The 18537-nt window shown below is 44.3% G+C and overlaps 1 protein-coding gene across 5 annotated transcripts in view; it reads left to right on the plus strand.

The window, feature by feature from the left end:
* Positions 1-18537, plus strand: part of LOC139418257 (vacuole membrane protein 1-like) — a 107215-nt gene that overhangs the window by 60149 nt on the left and 28529 nt on the right. For all 5 annotated transcript variants that reach the window (XM_071167577.1, XM_071167576.1, XM_071167574.1 and 2 more), the window contains 5 exons: positions 2601-2834; positions 6359-6490; positions 14637-14717; positions 15187-15303; positions 18077-18138. In XM_071167577.1, the coding sequence (XP_071023678.1) occupies positions 2601-2834; positions 6359-6490; positions 14637-14717; positions 15187-15303; positions 18077-18138 (626 nt within the window). The remainder of the gene's footprint in view (positions 1-2600; positions 2835-6358; positions 6491-14636; positions 14718-15186; positions 15304-18076; positions 18139-18537) is intronic.

Genomic DNA, 18537 nt, shown 5'->3' on the forward strand with positions numbered 1-18537 from the left:
ATACACATTTCACAGATACACATTTCACAGATACACATTTCACAGATACACATTTCACAGATACACGCTTAACAGATACACATTTCACAGATACACATTTCACAGATACACACTTTACAGATACACACTTTACAGATACACACTTTACAGATACACACTTTACAGATACACATTTCACAGATACACACGCTTCTCAGATACACATTTCACAGATACACACGCTTCTCAGATACACATTTCACAGATACACACTTTACAGATACACACGCTTCTCAGATACACGCTTCTCAGATACACACTTCACAGATACACACGCTTCACAGATACACACGCTTCTCAGATACACACGCTTCTCAGATACACATTTCACAGATACACACACTTCACAGATACACACACTTCACAGATACACACACTTCACAGATACACACACTTCACAGATACACACGCTTCACAGATACACACGCTTCACAGATACACACGCTTCGCAGATACACAGATTCACACGCTTCTCAGATACACGCGCTTCTCAGATACACGCGCTTCTCAGATACACATTTCACAGATACACATTATACAGATACACACGCTTAACAGATACACATTTTACAGATACACACTTTATAGATACACATTTTACAGATACACATTTTACAGATACACACGCTTAACAGATACACACGCTTAACAGATACACATTTCACAGATACAGACATTACAGATACACATTTCACAGATACACATTTCACAGGTACACATTTCACAGATACACACACTTCACAGATACACACGCTTAACAGATACACATTTCACAGATACACACTACAGATACACACACTTCACAGAAACACACTTAACAGATACACATTTCTCAGATACACACGCTTAACAGATACACACTTCTCAGATACACACGCTTAACAGATACACACTTCACAGATACACACTTACCAGATACACGCTTCACAGATACACACACTTCACAGAAACACACTTAACAGATACACATTTCTCAGATACACATGCTTAACAGATACACACTTCACAGATACACACTTAACAGATACACATTTCTCAGATACACACGCTTAACAGATACACACTTCACAGATACACACTTAACAGATACACATTTCTCAGATACACACTTCACAGATACACATTTCTCAGATACACACACTTAACAGATTCACACTTTACAGATACACGCTTCACAGATACACACGCTTCACAGATACACACGCTTCACAGATACACACATTTCACAGATACACACTTCACAGATACACAAACTTCACAGATACACACGCTTCACAGATACACACGCTTCACAGATACACACGCTTCTCAGATACACACTCTTCTCAGTTACACACGCTTCTCAGTTACACGCGCTTCACAGATACACGCGCTTCACAGATACACGCGCTTCACAGATACACGCGCTTCACAGATACACACGCCTCACAGATACACGCGCTTCACAGATACACGCGCTTCACAGATACACACGCCTCACAGATACACACGCTTCACAGATACACGCGCTTCACAGATACTCGCGCTTCACAGATACTCGCGCTTCACAGATACTCGCGCTTCTCAGATACTCGCGCTTCTCAGATACTCGCGCTTCACAGATACACACGCCTCACAGATACACGCGCTTCACAGATACTCGCGCTTCACAGATACTCGCGCTTCTCAGATACTCAATCTTCTCACAGATACACATTTCACAAATACACACTTGACAGATTCACACACTTCACAGATACATATTTCACAGATACACACTTCACAGATACACACGCTAGACAGATACACACTTCAGATATATGTTTTTTACAGTAACACTTACTAGGTCTGTATATTCCGCCCCATATGGGTCAACCGACTGACGCTTCGTTGCTGCTGCCACGTCATTTCAGTATTAGTTCTATGAGTGTAGTGTCACCCAAGGGGCCATGGGGAGGAGATGTTTTCAGACTGCAATGTGAATGGAAAGCACTACCGATGTTTTCTGAAGTCTCCAAGTTCTTTGTTTTTGGCGCACTTTGTCACAGGTGCAGCTCTCAGTGTGTGTGTGTGTGTGTGTGTGTGTGTGTGTGTGTGTAACGGTTTCTTGTCCCCAGCTTTCGTTTCGGGTTCTTTGATGTTTCAGTAGGGGAGTTTTGACCCACCTTTTTAGCTCCAGGCATCAACCCCTTTGTCCCGCGCCTCCCCCTGTTTTACCACAACATGCAGGAGGTTTCTCTGTGGTCTCTCGCCCCTTATCCCTTAACTCACAATTCATTAGTAAATCCCCCTATCTGAATCATATTGAAGGAATGGCAGGAAGGTAAAGGAGACAGGCAGGCAATGCAAATGACGTTTCAATCTCACAGAGAAAGACAGAGGAGTTGCCATAACCATTCATATAAGTACTTTTAAGCAAAGGCTTATACCATGGTTTTATATATGATCTATTTCCATAAGAGTTCTTCCCTCTTTTAATGCAAATGTTGCCAGGGCTCTCCCTGAAATCTTCCGTTGAGTCATAAATTCCAACAATTGACCTCCCACTCGTCTCTCTCTCTCTCTCTCCGTCTCTCTCTCAGGGTCCACACATAGCATCAGTGACCCTGGCAGCATATGAATGTGGTTCGGTGGATTTCCCGGAACCCCCCTACCCCGAGCAGATCATCTGCCCCCAGGAAGAGGTGTTGTTGGGGGGGACAGAGGCCGTGGCCCAAGCGGGTGTGGAGGGCTTGGCGGGGGTGGCAGCAGCTGTACAGGGAAGCATCTCCCTCTGGACCATTGTCTCCAAGGTCCGCTTAGAGGCCTGCATGTGGGTGAGTCTATTCTACATACAGTCTGTACACAGTCAACACACAGTCAACTGCACAGCCCTAGAAGTAAAATAACATTGACTGTAGGTCAAGATTATTTCTAAGACATGTGACTGCTAAGTGAGATATCATTGACAATTCAATACAATAATACCCACTGATGGTTTGGAAAACCCCAGCCTTTTACGGTGAATTTCCCCTTAACACTGCTGGTGGTTTCACACCTCTAACCAAACATAGCCATGTGGTTAGGTACTGGGGACATGATACTGACAGTTTGTCATCCTTCACCGCTGTCACGCACACACACCACTGTCACACCACTATCACACACAGTTCTGTAGCTAGAGCCAGCCCTGGCACAGGTAGACGTTAACCCTTCACCAGATACTTTGGTTGCATTCTGACTCTGGTGGCTATGGTAACCACTACAATGACTCAGCCATGACATAGAGTTGTCATGGTACTACCACCACCATGCTCTGCGTCAAAAGCCTATCAACTCTCACACCTCTATTTATTTGAACCTTTATTTAGGCAAGTCAGTTAAGAACAAATTCTTACTTACAATGACGGCCTACCCCGGCCAAACCCTAACGACGCTGGGCCAATTGTGCGCCGCCCTATGGGACTCCCAATCACGCCGGTTGTGATACAGCCTGGAATCTAACCAGGGTCTGTAGTGACACCACTAGCACTGAGATGCAGTGCCTTGGACCGCTGCGTCACTCGGGAGCCCACCTCTAACTGGTAACTGTATCAGCTTCCCAATGATGACCAGCACTTCTCTTCCTGGATTCTCAGCATTCACAGCTCTTTTACAGAGAGTCGGGCAGTGCAGGCCCTTTTCTCAGAGCTTCCCTCTCAGTGTGAAACTGTCTCTACTGAAAAACACAGATGCTTAACAGAGAAGTCTGAGAAGAGAGAACTCATCTCTATGACCTGTGGTGAACTTGGGATTTTTATCTTCCTCTAAACTGACTGAAAATGAGAAGTGGAGGATGTTATCTCACTCTTGTTTATTCACATTTCACATGTTACTGGCTGTGGGGAACAGAGTACCTCTACTTCTACTACTTTAGTACTGCTGCTGCTGGGGCCCTTTCCCTGGAACAGAGTGAGTGAGTGAGTGAGTGAGTGGGGGAGGAAGGGGGGGGGGGGGGGGGGGGGGGGGGAGGGAGGGAGGGGAGTGAGTGAAGGAGGGAGAGAGGGAGGGAGTGTAGGTCAGGTGTATTCTACCACCATAGTTTTAGTTACACCAGGATAAGTGTGATTTTCCCATTCCTTTTTTATTTTACCAAGGACTCTGATTTCAGTGGAGCAGATTCAAGGTTTCTTTAGCTGGCACGGCGTGCCCATACCAAAGAGTAATTATGTGGTAAGGGCAGAGCTGTGTGTGTGCCAGCTAGGGGTATGCCATACGATCCCCTGGCCTCGCCCCCAGATGCTGGCACAGCCCAAAATGCTGCAACCTGCTGTGCCCACTTGATGCTCACGGCATTAAAGCCCCAAAAAGATACACCATTCACCCCACCCTCCTCTGGCACCAGTAGCCCTTTTTATGATATTACCCCCTCACTCTGCCCTCTGGCCCTCCCCTCTCCCTCTCCCCTCTGGCCCTCCCCTCTCCTTCTCCCCTCTGGCCCTCCCCTCTCCCCTCTCTCCTCTGGCCCTCCCCTCTCCCCTCTCTCCTCTGGCCCTCTCCCTCTTCCCTCTGGCCCTCCCCTCTCCTTCTCCCCTCTGGTCCTCCCCTCTGGCCCTCCCCTCTCCCTCTCCCCTCTGGTCCTCCCCTCTGGCCCTCCCCTCTCCCCTCTGGCCCTCCCCTCTCCCCTCTCTCCTCTGGCCCCCTCCCTCTCCCCTCTGGCCCTCCCCTCTCCTTCTCCCCTCTGGCCCTCCCCTCTCCTTCTCCCCTCTGGCCCTCCCCTCTCCCTCTCCCCTCTGGCCCTCCCCTCTCCCTCTCCCCTCTGGCCCTCCCCTCTCCCCTCTCTCCTCTGGCCCTCTCCCTCTCTCCTCTGGCCCTCCCCTCTCCCCTCTCTCCTCTTGCCCTCTCCCTCTCCCCTCTGGCCCCTCCCCTCTCCCTCTCTGGCCCTCTCCATCTCCCCTCTGGCCCTCCCCTCTCCCCTCTGGCCCTCCCCTCTCCCCTCTGGCCTTCCCCTCTCCTTCTCCCCTCTGGCCCTCCCCTCTCCCTCTCTCCTCTGGCCCTCCCCTCTCTCCCTCCCCTCTGGCCCTCTCCCTCTCCCCTCTGGCCCTCCCCTCTCCCTCTCCCCTCTGGCCCTCCCCTCTGGCCCTCCCGTCTCCCTCTCCCCTCTGGCCCTCCCCTCTCCCTCTCCCCTCTGGCCGTCCCCTCTCCCTCTCCCCTCTGGCCCTCCCCTCTGGCCCTCCCCTCTGGCCCTCCCCTCTCGCCCTCTCCTCTGGCCCTCCCCTCTCGCCCTCCCCTCTCTGTGTCACCCCGTCCACCGCTGCAGGGTCTAAGTGGTCCACTTCAAAAAACATGGCACAGGTGGCTGCAGTCTGGCACACACGCAAACACACACATGCAAACACACACACACACACACACGCAAACACACACACAAACACACACACAAATACACACACAAACACACACCCACACAAACACACACACACACACACACACACACACACACGCAAACACACACACACACACACGCAAACACACACACACACACACACACACACACACACACACACACACAATAGTGCAGTGAATAGAACAGCTGCCCTGGAGATTAGGGCACGTCTGCATTATGAGCAAACTGGCAGGTTTCATCAAAGACTGCTGTGTTGACATGGAACAGGATGTCCAGCTTAAGTATCCCATCACCCCTCCCTCCCTCCCTCACCCATCCATCCCCTCTCTCCCTCCCTCCCTCACCCCCCCTCCCTCCCTCACCCTAACCCTCCCTTCTCCCACCTCCCTCACCCACCCCCCTCCCTCCCTCACCCCCCTCCCTCCCTCACCCTAACCCTCCCTTCTCCCACCTCCCTCACCCACCCACCCCCCTCCCTCCCTCACCCCCCTCCCTCCCTCACCCTAACCCTCCCTTCTCCCACCTCCCTCACCACCTCACTGCATAACCTCCCTCCTTTCCTTACCCCCCTCACCCCACCCCTTCTTACAAGTTTTTCTGTGCCTGAAAACATTACCATAATGAGCTATGAGCAATTCCAAAGCACTCGTTTTCTCTGCAGGTTTTTCATTGTGTTAATTAAGTCTGTTGCTCTGCGCTCCCTCCTCATCCTCGTGTTCCTGGAGGAATGAACCCACTGAACCTGCCTGGGATGAGGATTTGTTTCACTCAAATCTCTTCCGTCTTTCTTCACAATTCGGCGAGTGATACCGTCTTATAATTGAAAGCTATTTAGGATGTTGGATATTCATATAGTTTGATCCAAACTAATAACACCCTAATTGACCCGACAAATTGAAAATATATGTGTATTGTATTATACTTGTATTGTGAAAGGTTGTGTGTGTGTGTGTGTGTGTGTGTGTGTGTGTGTAGGGAGCAGGCACAGCCATCGGGGAGCTGCCCCCCTACTTCATGGCACGGGCAGCGAGGCTGTCTGGAGAAGAGCCTGATGATGAAGACTATGAAGAGTTTGGAGAGTTGCTGGAGCAGGCAGAGACTCCACAGGTAAGCCTCTATCTCTCTCCTTTTTCTCTATCACTCCTCTCTCTCTATCTCATCCCCCCCTCTCTCTCTTCTCTGACAGAGACAGGTGGCACACAGCCTTTCCATCTCTCCTCCTGACTTCCCTCTCCAACTCTGCTTTCTCTCCTCCCTCTTCTTCTCACTACCCATGCTCTACCTGTCACTACTGTCCTCCAGGTCTCACTCTGTTTTCTTCTGCCTTCTCTCTCTCCTCATCTAGCAACCTTTTGTGCAACTTTGTTGAAACAAAACAGTCACATTGTATACATGTGTCATATCAGCGGAAACCTCTTGGATGTGTACGCGCACGCACAAACACACACACAGAGTGGAGCGGTGCGAGTTGAGCCCTGACGGAGAGATGGCTAAAGTTCATCTCAGGAATTCCCCACAAGCCCGTTCCCTTCTCTCTCGCTCTCTCTCACATGCACACACACGCATTAGCTAACCCATTCCCAGTTCCCTACCTCTGAAGCAGACTGAAGCAGTCATGTGTTTCTGCCTTTTACAATGCTCTGCTCGGTCTAAGTGTGTAGCAATGCCATCAAGGGCAAAGCCATTGTTTTCAAGGTGCCTGCATTGGCTTTTGTAATACCATGACAAACAGTATTTTCATTTCTAAATAGGCTCGACAAGTACTTTGACCATGACAACTCATAGTAAATATTATTTTCCTCCGTGAATGAAAGAATAGACAAGATGTCAGTTGCTTTGTCTCTCCATAATCTTAGCCGGTCTTCTCTGAGTGCACTTTAATCCTAAGGATTGTATTTCACAATGTCATTCAATGTCAGGAGCATTCCAGCACAATACAGGTCAAACAATGGGGGCAGGCAGGAAAACGGTTTGGAGAAGCCAGTGCCAAAAAATGACCCGATTCTCCTTCATGTTTGAAAATAGACTAGCCAAAGGTTTGTTCTATTCCAATTTAAATCAGACATTTGGGTCAACTAGTGGTTGACATGACTTGAGGGGCTTTAAGGGTTCATTAAGTAGTGATTTAATGAGTCGTTATACTGCGAGCTATTGATAGTACTCTGAGCACTGTCTGCTCTTAATAGATAGACTCACACTATAATCTCACACTCTGTACAAAACTGTACATGAATTACTTTCTGCCGATATAACCAAAAAAGACATTGGCGTTCAACATCAGGCACATTGACATATGTGTTTTCATCTGGTGGGTCAGCAGGGTGTGACAGGCACTGGTGGTTTGATAGTGGGTGAGTGCTCCCTGGCACCGTAGTGATGGGGGTACCTACTGTCATGTTTAGTTTATCACTCATACCATGGGCATCTGCAGATGGCACAGTCTCCAGTCTCCCTTGGCCCTCAGACCACATGTGTGAGCCTGGAGCTCTGACATCATTCGACACACTGATAAAGTCCCGCTCGACTCTCCACCAAAACGAACAAACGAAGACGAAGAGAGAGTGAGCGGAGGAGAGCAGAGGAAAAGAGAGGGGACGTGTGAGAGAAAGACAGATGCCCCGTTGTGGAGAGTCATATTTTGTCCATCGACCCATTAATCTGGTCCGCTCTTCGTTATTGTTGTTTCTTCTTCTTTTTCTCCGCCGTAACTTTGACGTGTCCGAGGCATCAGGGAAGACTTGTTGGTTGTTTGTTTCGCATCCTCAGAAAGGTTGAACAAGTGTCACCGACCACAGAGCTGCTGGGTCTGAATTAGTGCTCTGAGGCTCTTTCACTCTCCCTCTACTGCTCTCTCTCTTTATCTCTGTCACACACTCTCTATTTCTGTTGATATCCCTCCCTCCCTCCCTTTCTCTCTCTCTCTCTCTCTCTCTCTCTCTCTCTCTCTCTCTCTCTCTCTCGCTCTCTCGCTCTCTCGCTCTCTGCCTCTCTCTCTCTCGCTCTCTGCCTCTCTCTCTCTCTCTCTCTCTCTCTCTCTCTCTCTCTCGCTCTCTCGCTCTCTCGCTCTCTGCCTCTCTCTCTCTCTCTCTCTGCCTCTCTCTCTCTCTCTCTCTCTCTCTCTCTCTCTCTCTCTCTCTCTCTCTCTCTCTCTCTCTCCCTTTATCTCTCTCTCTCTCTACTTGTTCTGTCTCTTTCTGCTGACATCTTTACAGTGTGGTCTGGTCACCGGGTGTGTGTGTGGACAGCATCTGGCAGTAGGTTGCTCACACCAGGATAGTTTGCTGAGCTGCAGGAGTCGGAAGCCTTATTTTCCTTTCTTCTCTCTCCTTCTGTCACCTACAACGAGGGTGGATTGTTTCACTGGCCGAGAGAGAGGGAGAGGGAGACCGCTTATTGCATTGCATGCTTGTTATACTGTACATTCTTAAAGGAAGACATCACAGTGATTATGGACATCTCGTTGCGGTGGATTTATATTGCATCGTTATTCTCTGTTATTTTAACCAAGATTAGAAAAGTGATTCTAGAAAATAGAGATGTGATTGAATAGTAACATGGGAGAGTTTGTGATCGGATGTGTCTTTGGGCTCCACGGCAGGTTAGAGATGCTGACTCTCTTCTCTCTTACTCTGAGATTATAGGGGTGTCAATGTGCCAGGAGCTTGACGTAAACCCAGTGGCATTTCTCAGAACGCGCACGTGCCAACTTCCTGCCGCAAGCAGGCGCACATGAGTGACGGCAGAACACAGCCCCCCCCCCTTCAAGACCTTATTCAAGAATGATAGTCATGACTTTACTAAGCAGGTCCAGACGCTGATGTCATGAACATTTGCGTTTTTAAAACATTTGTTTGAACATTTGGATGATACTTATGTTCTGAAAATGAATCCTGGAATCCTCTCTAGATGAACAACGTCCAAAAAGTGGCATGGTGATTCAGTGGTTTCCCTCAAGTGCTTTATGTTTTTGGCCGGCATGGAAGTAGTTAACCAGCACTGTGAATTCTTGATTGCCAACTCCCAGGATTGTATCTCCTGTATCCTGGATAAGAGCCGTCTGCGCTGCGCTGGGCTGGGCTGGGCGTGTGTCCTCCCCCCTGCCTCCCCCTGGCCTACTACACTCCACTCAAAGGCTTTCTGTGCTGTGGTTTGCCCAGCCCCGTCACATGACTTCTCTGAAAGTGCCCTCTCCCTCCTCCTCCCCTTTATTTCCAGTAAACTGTTTGAAAGGAGGGGGTGAGTCAGAGTAAAACCAGCTTCCCTTCAACCACAGCTTGTTAAAGAATTTGTCAACGTGGACTCGGGGGCACTTTTTTTGTCTCGATAGATTTGAATTTTGTAGAAGGGACTATGGGGCTGGGGTTGGGTTGCGTCAGGAGCCTTAACCACTCTGCTTCCTGTGTGTGTGTGTGTGTGTGTGTGTGTGTGTGTGTGTGTGTGTGTGTGTGAGAGAAGGGAACAGGCTTGTGGGGAGTTAATGAGATGAACTTTAGCCATCTCTCCGTCAGGGATCAACCCGCGCCGCTCCGCTCTGGAGATGTGTCCTCCTTTCTGTGTGTGTGAACGAGTTTCATTCAGGAAAAAGAGAGAGAGAAAAAACAGTGCATGGGTGTTGATTTTTCCTTAACTGACACTTAACTTTTCCAGATGCACATTGCTTTGTCGTCTGCCTATTTTGGATGGTTTTCAACTCCTTACTTCCACCACGTCTATTAAAGTCTGTAGAATAGCACCATTATTAATTATCCAACCACCCACATGTTTAAACCTTTCAGTTCATCATAAAGCATACATTTATGTTCTAGAGTACATATTTGCATCAGCATAATGAGTCATGCATAAATTGCATAAATTGTATAAATTGATATCTGGGCAAGTTGTTATCATAAACATGGAGTGGCCTGGTTTGTTTATATAAACTGTTTTTCAGAGTCCCGCAATTTAGAATAGGGGTTGCTATATCATTACATGTGAGGAGGGAAACGGTGAACTATTTCACTTTTTTCCCCACTGCCTATTTGCGTCAACCTTCGTCATCTCTCTGGCAACAGTAACCATTGGTATTCAAACTATTATGCTAAACATGGTGCTCATTGGTGCCCTTTGTGTGGAAATGTTGTGGAACAGTGAATATAGAATGTGTTCAGATAGGCTCTGATAATGTAATATCCTTGTAAAAAATCTTACAACCTGGATTCCATGTAATCACCATGGTGATTGACATTGTTTCATTACTAAGAAGTCCCCGACAGTCACTCAACCTTGGGAGACCTATTGTACCTTCAGACATTACCCTAACGAGGTCTAATATTCCATGTTTATTTGCATAACTTTAGTTAGCAAAATAAGAAGCAAACTCCACAGCAGGTAATGGGGCCACTAACTGTAATAGCCTTAACATATAGATCAGATAGATCAGACGTGTGAGTTTGACTTCACGCTGGAGGCGTCATCTTGATGTGGGGGAATATTGGGTACAGAGTGCTGAGTAAAGAGATGGAGAGCCAAAAGCTGGAGCCATGCCCCCATGGTTTTAATGACACTGCACCCTTGACAAGATCTCCAAAATGTAATTGCTGGTAAGCCCTGCCCTGGGGGATAACGCGCTGCGCGGGGGATGGGGACGGGAGGGAGGCAGCCGTGGGTGGAAGCCTGGCCAAGATGGTGATTTTCCATGAACTGCGTACAACACACATTGTGTGGTGTCTGGATTTCTGAACACTGGTCATGTAAGATGGACAATTTTGTGGTACAGAAGGTACATACAGGAAGAGAAAAGGGGAGAGTCCCACTCGTGAATGACAATGTCACGTGTAAACACACGATATTCCCCCCACTGGGACCTTCATTTGATTCAGTGGTGAGGTAGCTATTTTCCTTTCACTCATCCATACCAGTCAAGTGAGTGGAAATCCAGAACTACACTAACTTTGTAAACTATACCAACGCAAATATCATATTTAATCTAATAAATGTGATTCATTGACTAAACTATGCTGATTTCCCTAACAGTTATTAGTTATTGAAGCATAAATCCCCTACTCTAGTCCTGTGGTTGTTAGGTGTTTGTGGTCAACAGACGGTCCAGAGTCGTTCAGCTGTAAACCATACACATTCCTTCCCCCAGACAACCAGCTCCGTCTCCAAGATTTAGAAAGGGGGGGGAAAACGGTGAAAAAAAGAACAAAAAAACAGAATAAAGAATTTGGAACAGAAGGCTAGAATTAGAGAAGCAGGATTATCCTTGTGGAAAGCTCCTGTGATTGGATAGAATCTGAGGGAGAAATTCAAAATGTGAGCCAATCAGAGTGGATGTCAGTTGGGCCCCCCTCTTTTAGTCTACTCCCTATGTCTCCAAAATTTCCTGTGGGCCGGCTCCTGCTCTTGAAGCAATGCCACCATTACTCTACTGCTTTGTTGACCATATTAGGCATGATCTTGTCTTAATACCCTAACCTCAGTCTCCCCCCAGTCAAGTTAAACTCTCAAGTTTCAATTTACCGGTATGTGTGTGAAACAATGGTGAAAGTCCTATAAATAAAATGTTCACCCATAAAATATCTACTTTATATATAAATATCTACTTTATATATAAATATCTACTTTTATGGGTGAACATTTTATTTATCGGACTTTCACCATTGTTTCATTGTAAATAAGCAATTTTCATCATGCATTGATGTTTAATCAATTTCTTTAGAACATAATGATTTGGATGAGTATATTACTAATTCTGGGGGGCACGTCCTATCTGATTTGAAATTGCAGTTTCATTTTGCAAATAATTATAGCAATTGAACATATTAAATGTGAACTACCATTAACTAGTAATAATATGGTATAGTCATTTGAAAGCCTGCAGTGTGAGGTCTGGCCAGTTAAGAGTTGTTTATGCATCATATCAGATCTAGCCTGAGAGATGACCTAAAGGTCAGTCTACAAGTTAGTGGACGATTCCAGTCATTCCTCTAAAAGGAATGACTTTGTGCTATACAACACATTCTTTGTGCCATGCAACACATTCTTTGTGCCATGCAACACATTCTTTGTGCCATGCAACACATTCTTTGTGCCATGCAACACATTCTTTGTGCCATGCAACACATTCTTTGTGCCATGCAACACATTCTTTGTGCCATGCAACACATTGTTTAGAGAAGTAAAACATGCTCCTACAGCTCACAAGGCAAATGTATTTTACATTTTATATCAAAGGAAAGATGTGTTGACGTCATCTAATGTCATTACCATTGATTAGAACATGAAAGGGATAATGTGTTAGATATGCACTTAAACACACACATATTTAAACACATCAAGACTTCATATCAAAGTTTCAGTCATGGAGCAATCAATATCTACAGAATAGATTTTTGGAGTCCAGTCAATAAAAGTCTGGATATACATTTTGCAATATTAAATACAAATCTATATATATAAATAGACAATACCCTCAACATGATTTCACAAATTAGCCCCAGTGTGTTTTTAGATTGAATTTACATTACATTTTTTATTCCCCTTAAATGTATATACCAACCTTACAGCATTGCCATAGTTAAATATCTGTAAAACATAATAATTTGCCTAAAATCAAGACAAAATAAACACATCAGCACATGCATACAATTTGTAGTGTTATCTCTAGTGGCATTCTAATACAATCATCAGAAGTAGGACCAATTTACCATAATCATTCCAGGATAATTCCGCCATCCTTCCGTCACAGTTCCCAGAAATATTTTTAACTACATCAACTAGAGTTTAACCCTCATCTTCCCAGCATAGGTATATTGAGGAAAAATCCATGTCATTGCTTTGAAAAGAGCCTTTTGTTGAGTTGTCAGGAGAGATGGCGGGGAAAAGGCTGCAGAATTACTAAGAATCTGTGAGTCATTGGAATGACCATGAAGTCTAGTCTTGCCCTCACATTCCCAATGATATTGGATTGAAAACAGCCAGTTAGTGGATGTGAATATATAATATCCCAGTATAAAAGGTGTTTGGATGAGTTTGCAGAGGGTGATTGTTCCAATTAGACAACTGACAGGACAATTGACTGTGTGCAGCACTTTTGCAGGGCTTAGAACACTTTTTTGGTTAAAATAAATATTGATATATGAAGGAAAAGAAATATTTAGATAATAGTGACTTGGAAAAATCTGTAAAGCATGTCACAATATTCTTTTAAATACATAGAAAGATGTCATGTTGCCACAATTCAATATGTTAATTGTACATTTACTTCTTAGAGAAATAGGTTTACTTGATATAAACCATATTATTCGTTAATCAATCATCTGCTCTCTGTGATATTTGTACATATAAAATGCCAGCATCCTTCTTGTCTTTATATTCATGGTCAGTGTGTTACAAATACAAAATATAAATGAGAAGAGATGATCAAAAAAGACACCTGTTTGTCCTAAACCTACAGTAAGTATATTTTCTAGTCTTAAAATCTGTTTGTCCTAAACCTACAGTAAGTATATTTTCTAGTCTTAAAATCTGTTTGTCCTAAACCTACAGTAAGTATATTTTCTAGTCTTAAAATCTGTTTGTCCTAAACCTACAGTAAGTATATTTTCTAGTCTTAAAATCTTGCTCCATAATCTCACATTTTACTATACTAACAGTAATGTTAAGTCTCAAATCTCCACGAGCCTGTTTTAGTCTAATTTATTTATCATTTCAAATACAGAAATGCATTACAACTCACAAATGACTTTCAGCGCACACCACAACGATATTTCCTTAGAGAGGATCAATTATAAATAACAACATTTTTTAAATAATGGAATTCCTTAGACTGTAACTCAATAGTTTTTATTGGATCACTTTGATTTGTATTGATTTTGCAAGGATCATCTCCGATTTATTTTAAGATTCGCTTCTTGTCGACAAGCCTCAAACAATTTTGAAACCTTTTTCCTAATGATACAAGTTCCCAGATAAATTATAGAATGAACAATGTTTTGGAAGTATTTTTAGTAATGTTACTACTATGTGTTCATCTGTGAGATATTTATCCTTCTATCTTTAATCACCATAGATTATTGAAAAGGTTATTGATTGCATAAATAGCTTTAGGTCTTCACTGCTGAGAAATAATTGAGTCTGCTCAAATGAACATAATATGTTACTCAATTAAAGATTCATACATTACATTGCTATGATGAAATGTGAATAAAAATGACATGGTCTGTATAGAATGATCAGTTAAATATTTGTCATTATTTATGCTCCTTTTCAGGACTTTGCCACCAGAGCAAAACTAGCAGTGCAGAAAATGGTTCAGAGAGTTGGATTCTTTGGAATTCTCGCCTGTGCCTCTGTAAGTGAAATAATATATTAACTGTATTCTGTTGAAACAGTTTAATCACCCCCATTAATGATAGAAAATACTAGAAAGTGACTTCAAGTTAAATTCAAGCCTTAAAAGAGCAATTCTATGCATCATGAAACTGTCTGTCTATTTAAAGTGAACTGCTGATTCTCAAACCAGAAGACAGAACAGATTATTAATAAAGATAAATATAAAGCTACGTATATTCTGTAGATTTCAGTCATTGTATTACTAATCTGTAAGATACCTCCAGTAAGTGCTAAACACCTCAAACATAGGAACATTGAACAAAAGTGTTTGTACTGAAGCATACTGAAGTATATTGAAGTATATTGAAGCATATTGAAGTATATTGGGTCCCTGCACTTTTCTATAGAATAAAGTTGTTTTCTCTATAATTGTTGTCAGTTGTTCATATTCATTTCTTATATTTAATACATATTCTCTGTTTCTCCAGATCCCAAATCCATTGTTTGACCTGGCAGGTATAACATGTGGCCATTTCCTTGTTCCCTTTTGGACCTTTTTTGGAGCAACACTAATTGGGAAAGCCATAATCAAAATGCACATTCAGGTGAGTTTACTGTATACAAGCACACATTTTTACATAGATGTCTTGCACACAGAGCTCACTTTTCTTATGTATGTTTTTGTTCTGTCAAAGAGGCTACTTATTAAGGTCTGTAGTTTGATATAACATTTTGACAAAGCAACCTTTTTTCTTATAGAATTGATAGATCAAGGCTTCTGTTTATTTTGAATATGAATATGTCAGACATGATAGTAAAACCATGAAGAGGATGAGGAGGGATCCTCCTGTACTGTACTCAACTGAGAGTGTAAGGAGGCCATTTTGGCCAGTGAAAGCAAGAGTCGGTCGTCCATTTTGTGAAAGAAGATGCTGCGCTCAGAGATGCGTACTTTAGTAGGTAGAAGATATTTGAATCACTTGAGTTTTTTCTGTACTGAAAGGGGAATCTGTACTGTAAAGAAGTATACAATGATGGTTATTGTGTCAAAGTTGAATCAGTTTTCCCATGCATGCAAGGATTAAGGACTTAATCCACTTTGTGCCATGGTAGTGTCTGTATGCTTAATGGATTAGACTTTCTAACTCTTCTAGAAAGTATTTTATAAAAATAAAATTAAACACCAATGGAGTAAGCTGATTTATTAGGATTTATTATCTTACTAGTAATGTTAAGTTCACTTTCTGTAGATGCGCAAGCAGTGAGGGGTGGGTGTGGGGTGGTGTCCACAGATCAAACCCTATTGTAGATAAACACTGCCTGTGATGATACAGAGAGTGGCGTGGGCAGCAGCATCATAGAGTCAATTAGGCCTAGTGTCCCTTGGGCCGATGACTGTGTCTCCACAGCCAGGCAGAATCAGAGGTGTGTCACTGTCCCCTACCTGCCTGACACGGCCAGGGCAAGCTTTAAAATGATACACCAAACTGACTGGAAACGGAACCAGGCTCACCATCATAACTGGCTGGGGTCAGCCTGGGATGTATTCAGTGAGATGAAACGTCCTGTGTTGCAGATAGAAATGTAATGAATATAGCTGACACAATGCTCTATACCTGACAGATCATGTCCCCTGTAAACAATACAGTTAAATCTGAACATTCTGAACAAACCTCTGTTCTCTCAGCTTCTCCTGTTCTTTCCCCCCATTGTGTTAAGTCTGGAAAGAATGCAGAAAATTATATTCTATTAGATGGCACTTCTTTGTAGTTTTATGTTGACAGTATACTGTACTGTACTGTGAGTCACAGAGATGTATAGTTGTTGAACTTGTCATGAAAGAGAGGGAATGAAGGGGCAATATGATAGACTGTAATGGGGAACAGGTGAACATTCTCCCTTGTGTGCCAAAGCAGGGGAACAATGCACTAGGGGGGTTTGAGAGCTGGATAACTGGGTTGTACTGTACCTGCAGATCAGGTGGTAATTTCAGGTTCACAATAACAATCTGTTCCTGTTAACAATGGCACACGAGTCCCCGAGGATCCAGACCTTTTCACAACGCTTGACCCTGTCATACTCTAAACTGGATCTGGTTTTCTGACGGTCCTTTGTGGTGATGTTTACTAGCTAGGTTTTGATTTGATTACTGTTTTTATGCAAACTTGCAGTGTATTCAATGTTTAAAAAGGGTTCTAAAGTTTGTAATTTCCACTTTAAAAAGTCAGACTTGATTTGCCCTAACTAAAATGTAACAGCCCCTACAAAAATGTCCATTAATTATAATCTATCTGTAACATTTTGAAATGGCTCCGTTAGGTTTAGCTGAGCGGAGACATGAGTAAATGTCCTTCCATTTAAGAAGTGGACAGTAAAAGCTCAGTTTCTGGTATTTTCATTTACCTTCAGTACCCGTGACACACAGTCTGGCCTAAACAATAGGAGAGAAGTCATCTCCTTTATGATAGCCTCCCTGACTTCCACATTCCTACTAGTTTAGTTATGGGCTCTGCGTTTCAAGGGGTTTCAACAGACATGCACATTGCTATTATGAGAACCCACTCCAGTGTTGATTCCCTATATGAGTGGCACAATGGGGTAGTATCATCATGTTCAACCTGTGCACTTCCCTACCAGGTTTTCATGAGTCCAAAAAGGACAAAAACATATTTGTTAGACTTGGTCTTTGTTATGGGCAGTGGCATCCATTTTGGCCTCTCCCAGACCCAGTGCTTCCTGGTTTCCTGCTCAGTGGGTGGCTGAACAGTAACTGAACGGTAAACAGAGACGTAATGAGCACCCTAATAGGGTCTGATTGAGCCGTAATGGCCAACCCCCCACCCCCCTGTCTCCTGTGTCCAGTCTGAGGCAATGAGTAAGCAGGAATTAGACTGGACAGGAACAAAACAAACCCCTTTACTGTTATAAACGTCTGTCTGAGAGGAGTGACACATCTCCTCCTGATCCCCCCCCATCCCCTCAATACTCCTCTCCACCTCCTACTCCTCCTCCCATCCCCCTCTTTAACTGTTATCTGTATCAGCTGTAACCCCACACCCTCCCTCATCCTCACCCCCTGAAGACAGCCTGCCTGTGTAGACTCATTTCTTGACCTGAGTGTCTGTGCGTTGGTTCAAATGTGTCATAGGGCCTCTGACTTTTGTTCCCGGCCTTGATGACAAAGGGCCACTTCATGGCTGGTTTTGGGCTGACCGCCTGTCAGGCACCAAATGTGGTGTTGGTTGACTACAGGGGGTCCAGCAGAGGGGGTATTACTGATCAAACCATGAGTGTACTGCCGTGGCTGGGCCTGTCTGTACCCCCCACGACCTCAAGACCCACAGACTGACTGATTGTCTCTCTCTTTCTTCCTCACAGAAACTGTTTGTGATCATAACCTTCAGCAGCCACATAGTGGAGCAGATGGTGTCTCTGATCGGGTGAGTAACCTAGCCACTAAGTAACATTGGACATCCTGAAGAAATTGAAATTTGTGTGTGTGCTTGCTTGCATGAGTGTTTGTGTCACAGGATGGAGGAGGACAATGACAGGGGTAGTATCCCACATTAAAGGGTTCATTTGGAACATGACGGTTGAGAGCGCTTCAAGTGTGACATTTTGAGGTCGTTTGTGCCCTTTTTAGTAAAAACCCATTCTAACTTTGTTCTGAATGTAACTCAGGTCTCTTACCAAAATGTTAGCATGAATTAATCATGGGGAACTGGAACATGCTGTGTTGCATGGAATACATGTTCTTCATTTGACAGACCCTGGAAGGGTGGTGATTATACAGTAGAATATGCATGGTATTGACGCTGCTCTTGTAAGAGATACCCCTC

This window comes from Oncorhynchus clarkii, chromosome 10 (assembly GCF_045791955.1).
Source record: "Oncorhynchus clarkii lewisi isolate Uvic-CL-2024 chromosome 10, UVic_Ocla_1.0, whole genome shotgun sequence".
In the NCBI taxonomy this organism is placed as follows: domain Eukaryota; kingdom Metazoa; phylum Chordata; class Actinopteri; order Salmoniformes; family Salmonidae; genus Oncorhynchus; species Oncorhynchus clarkii.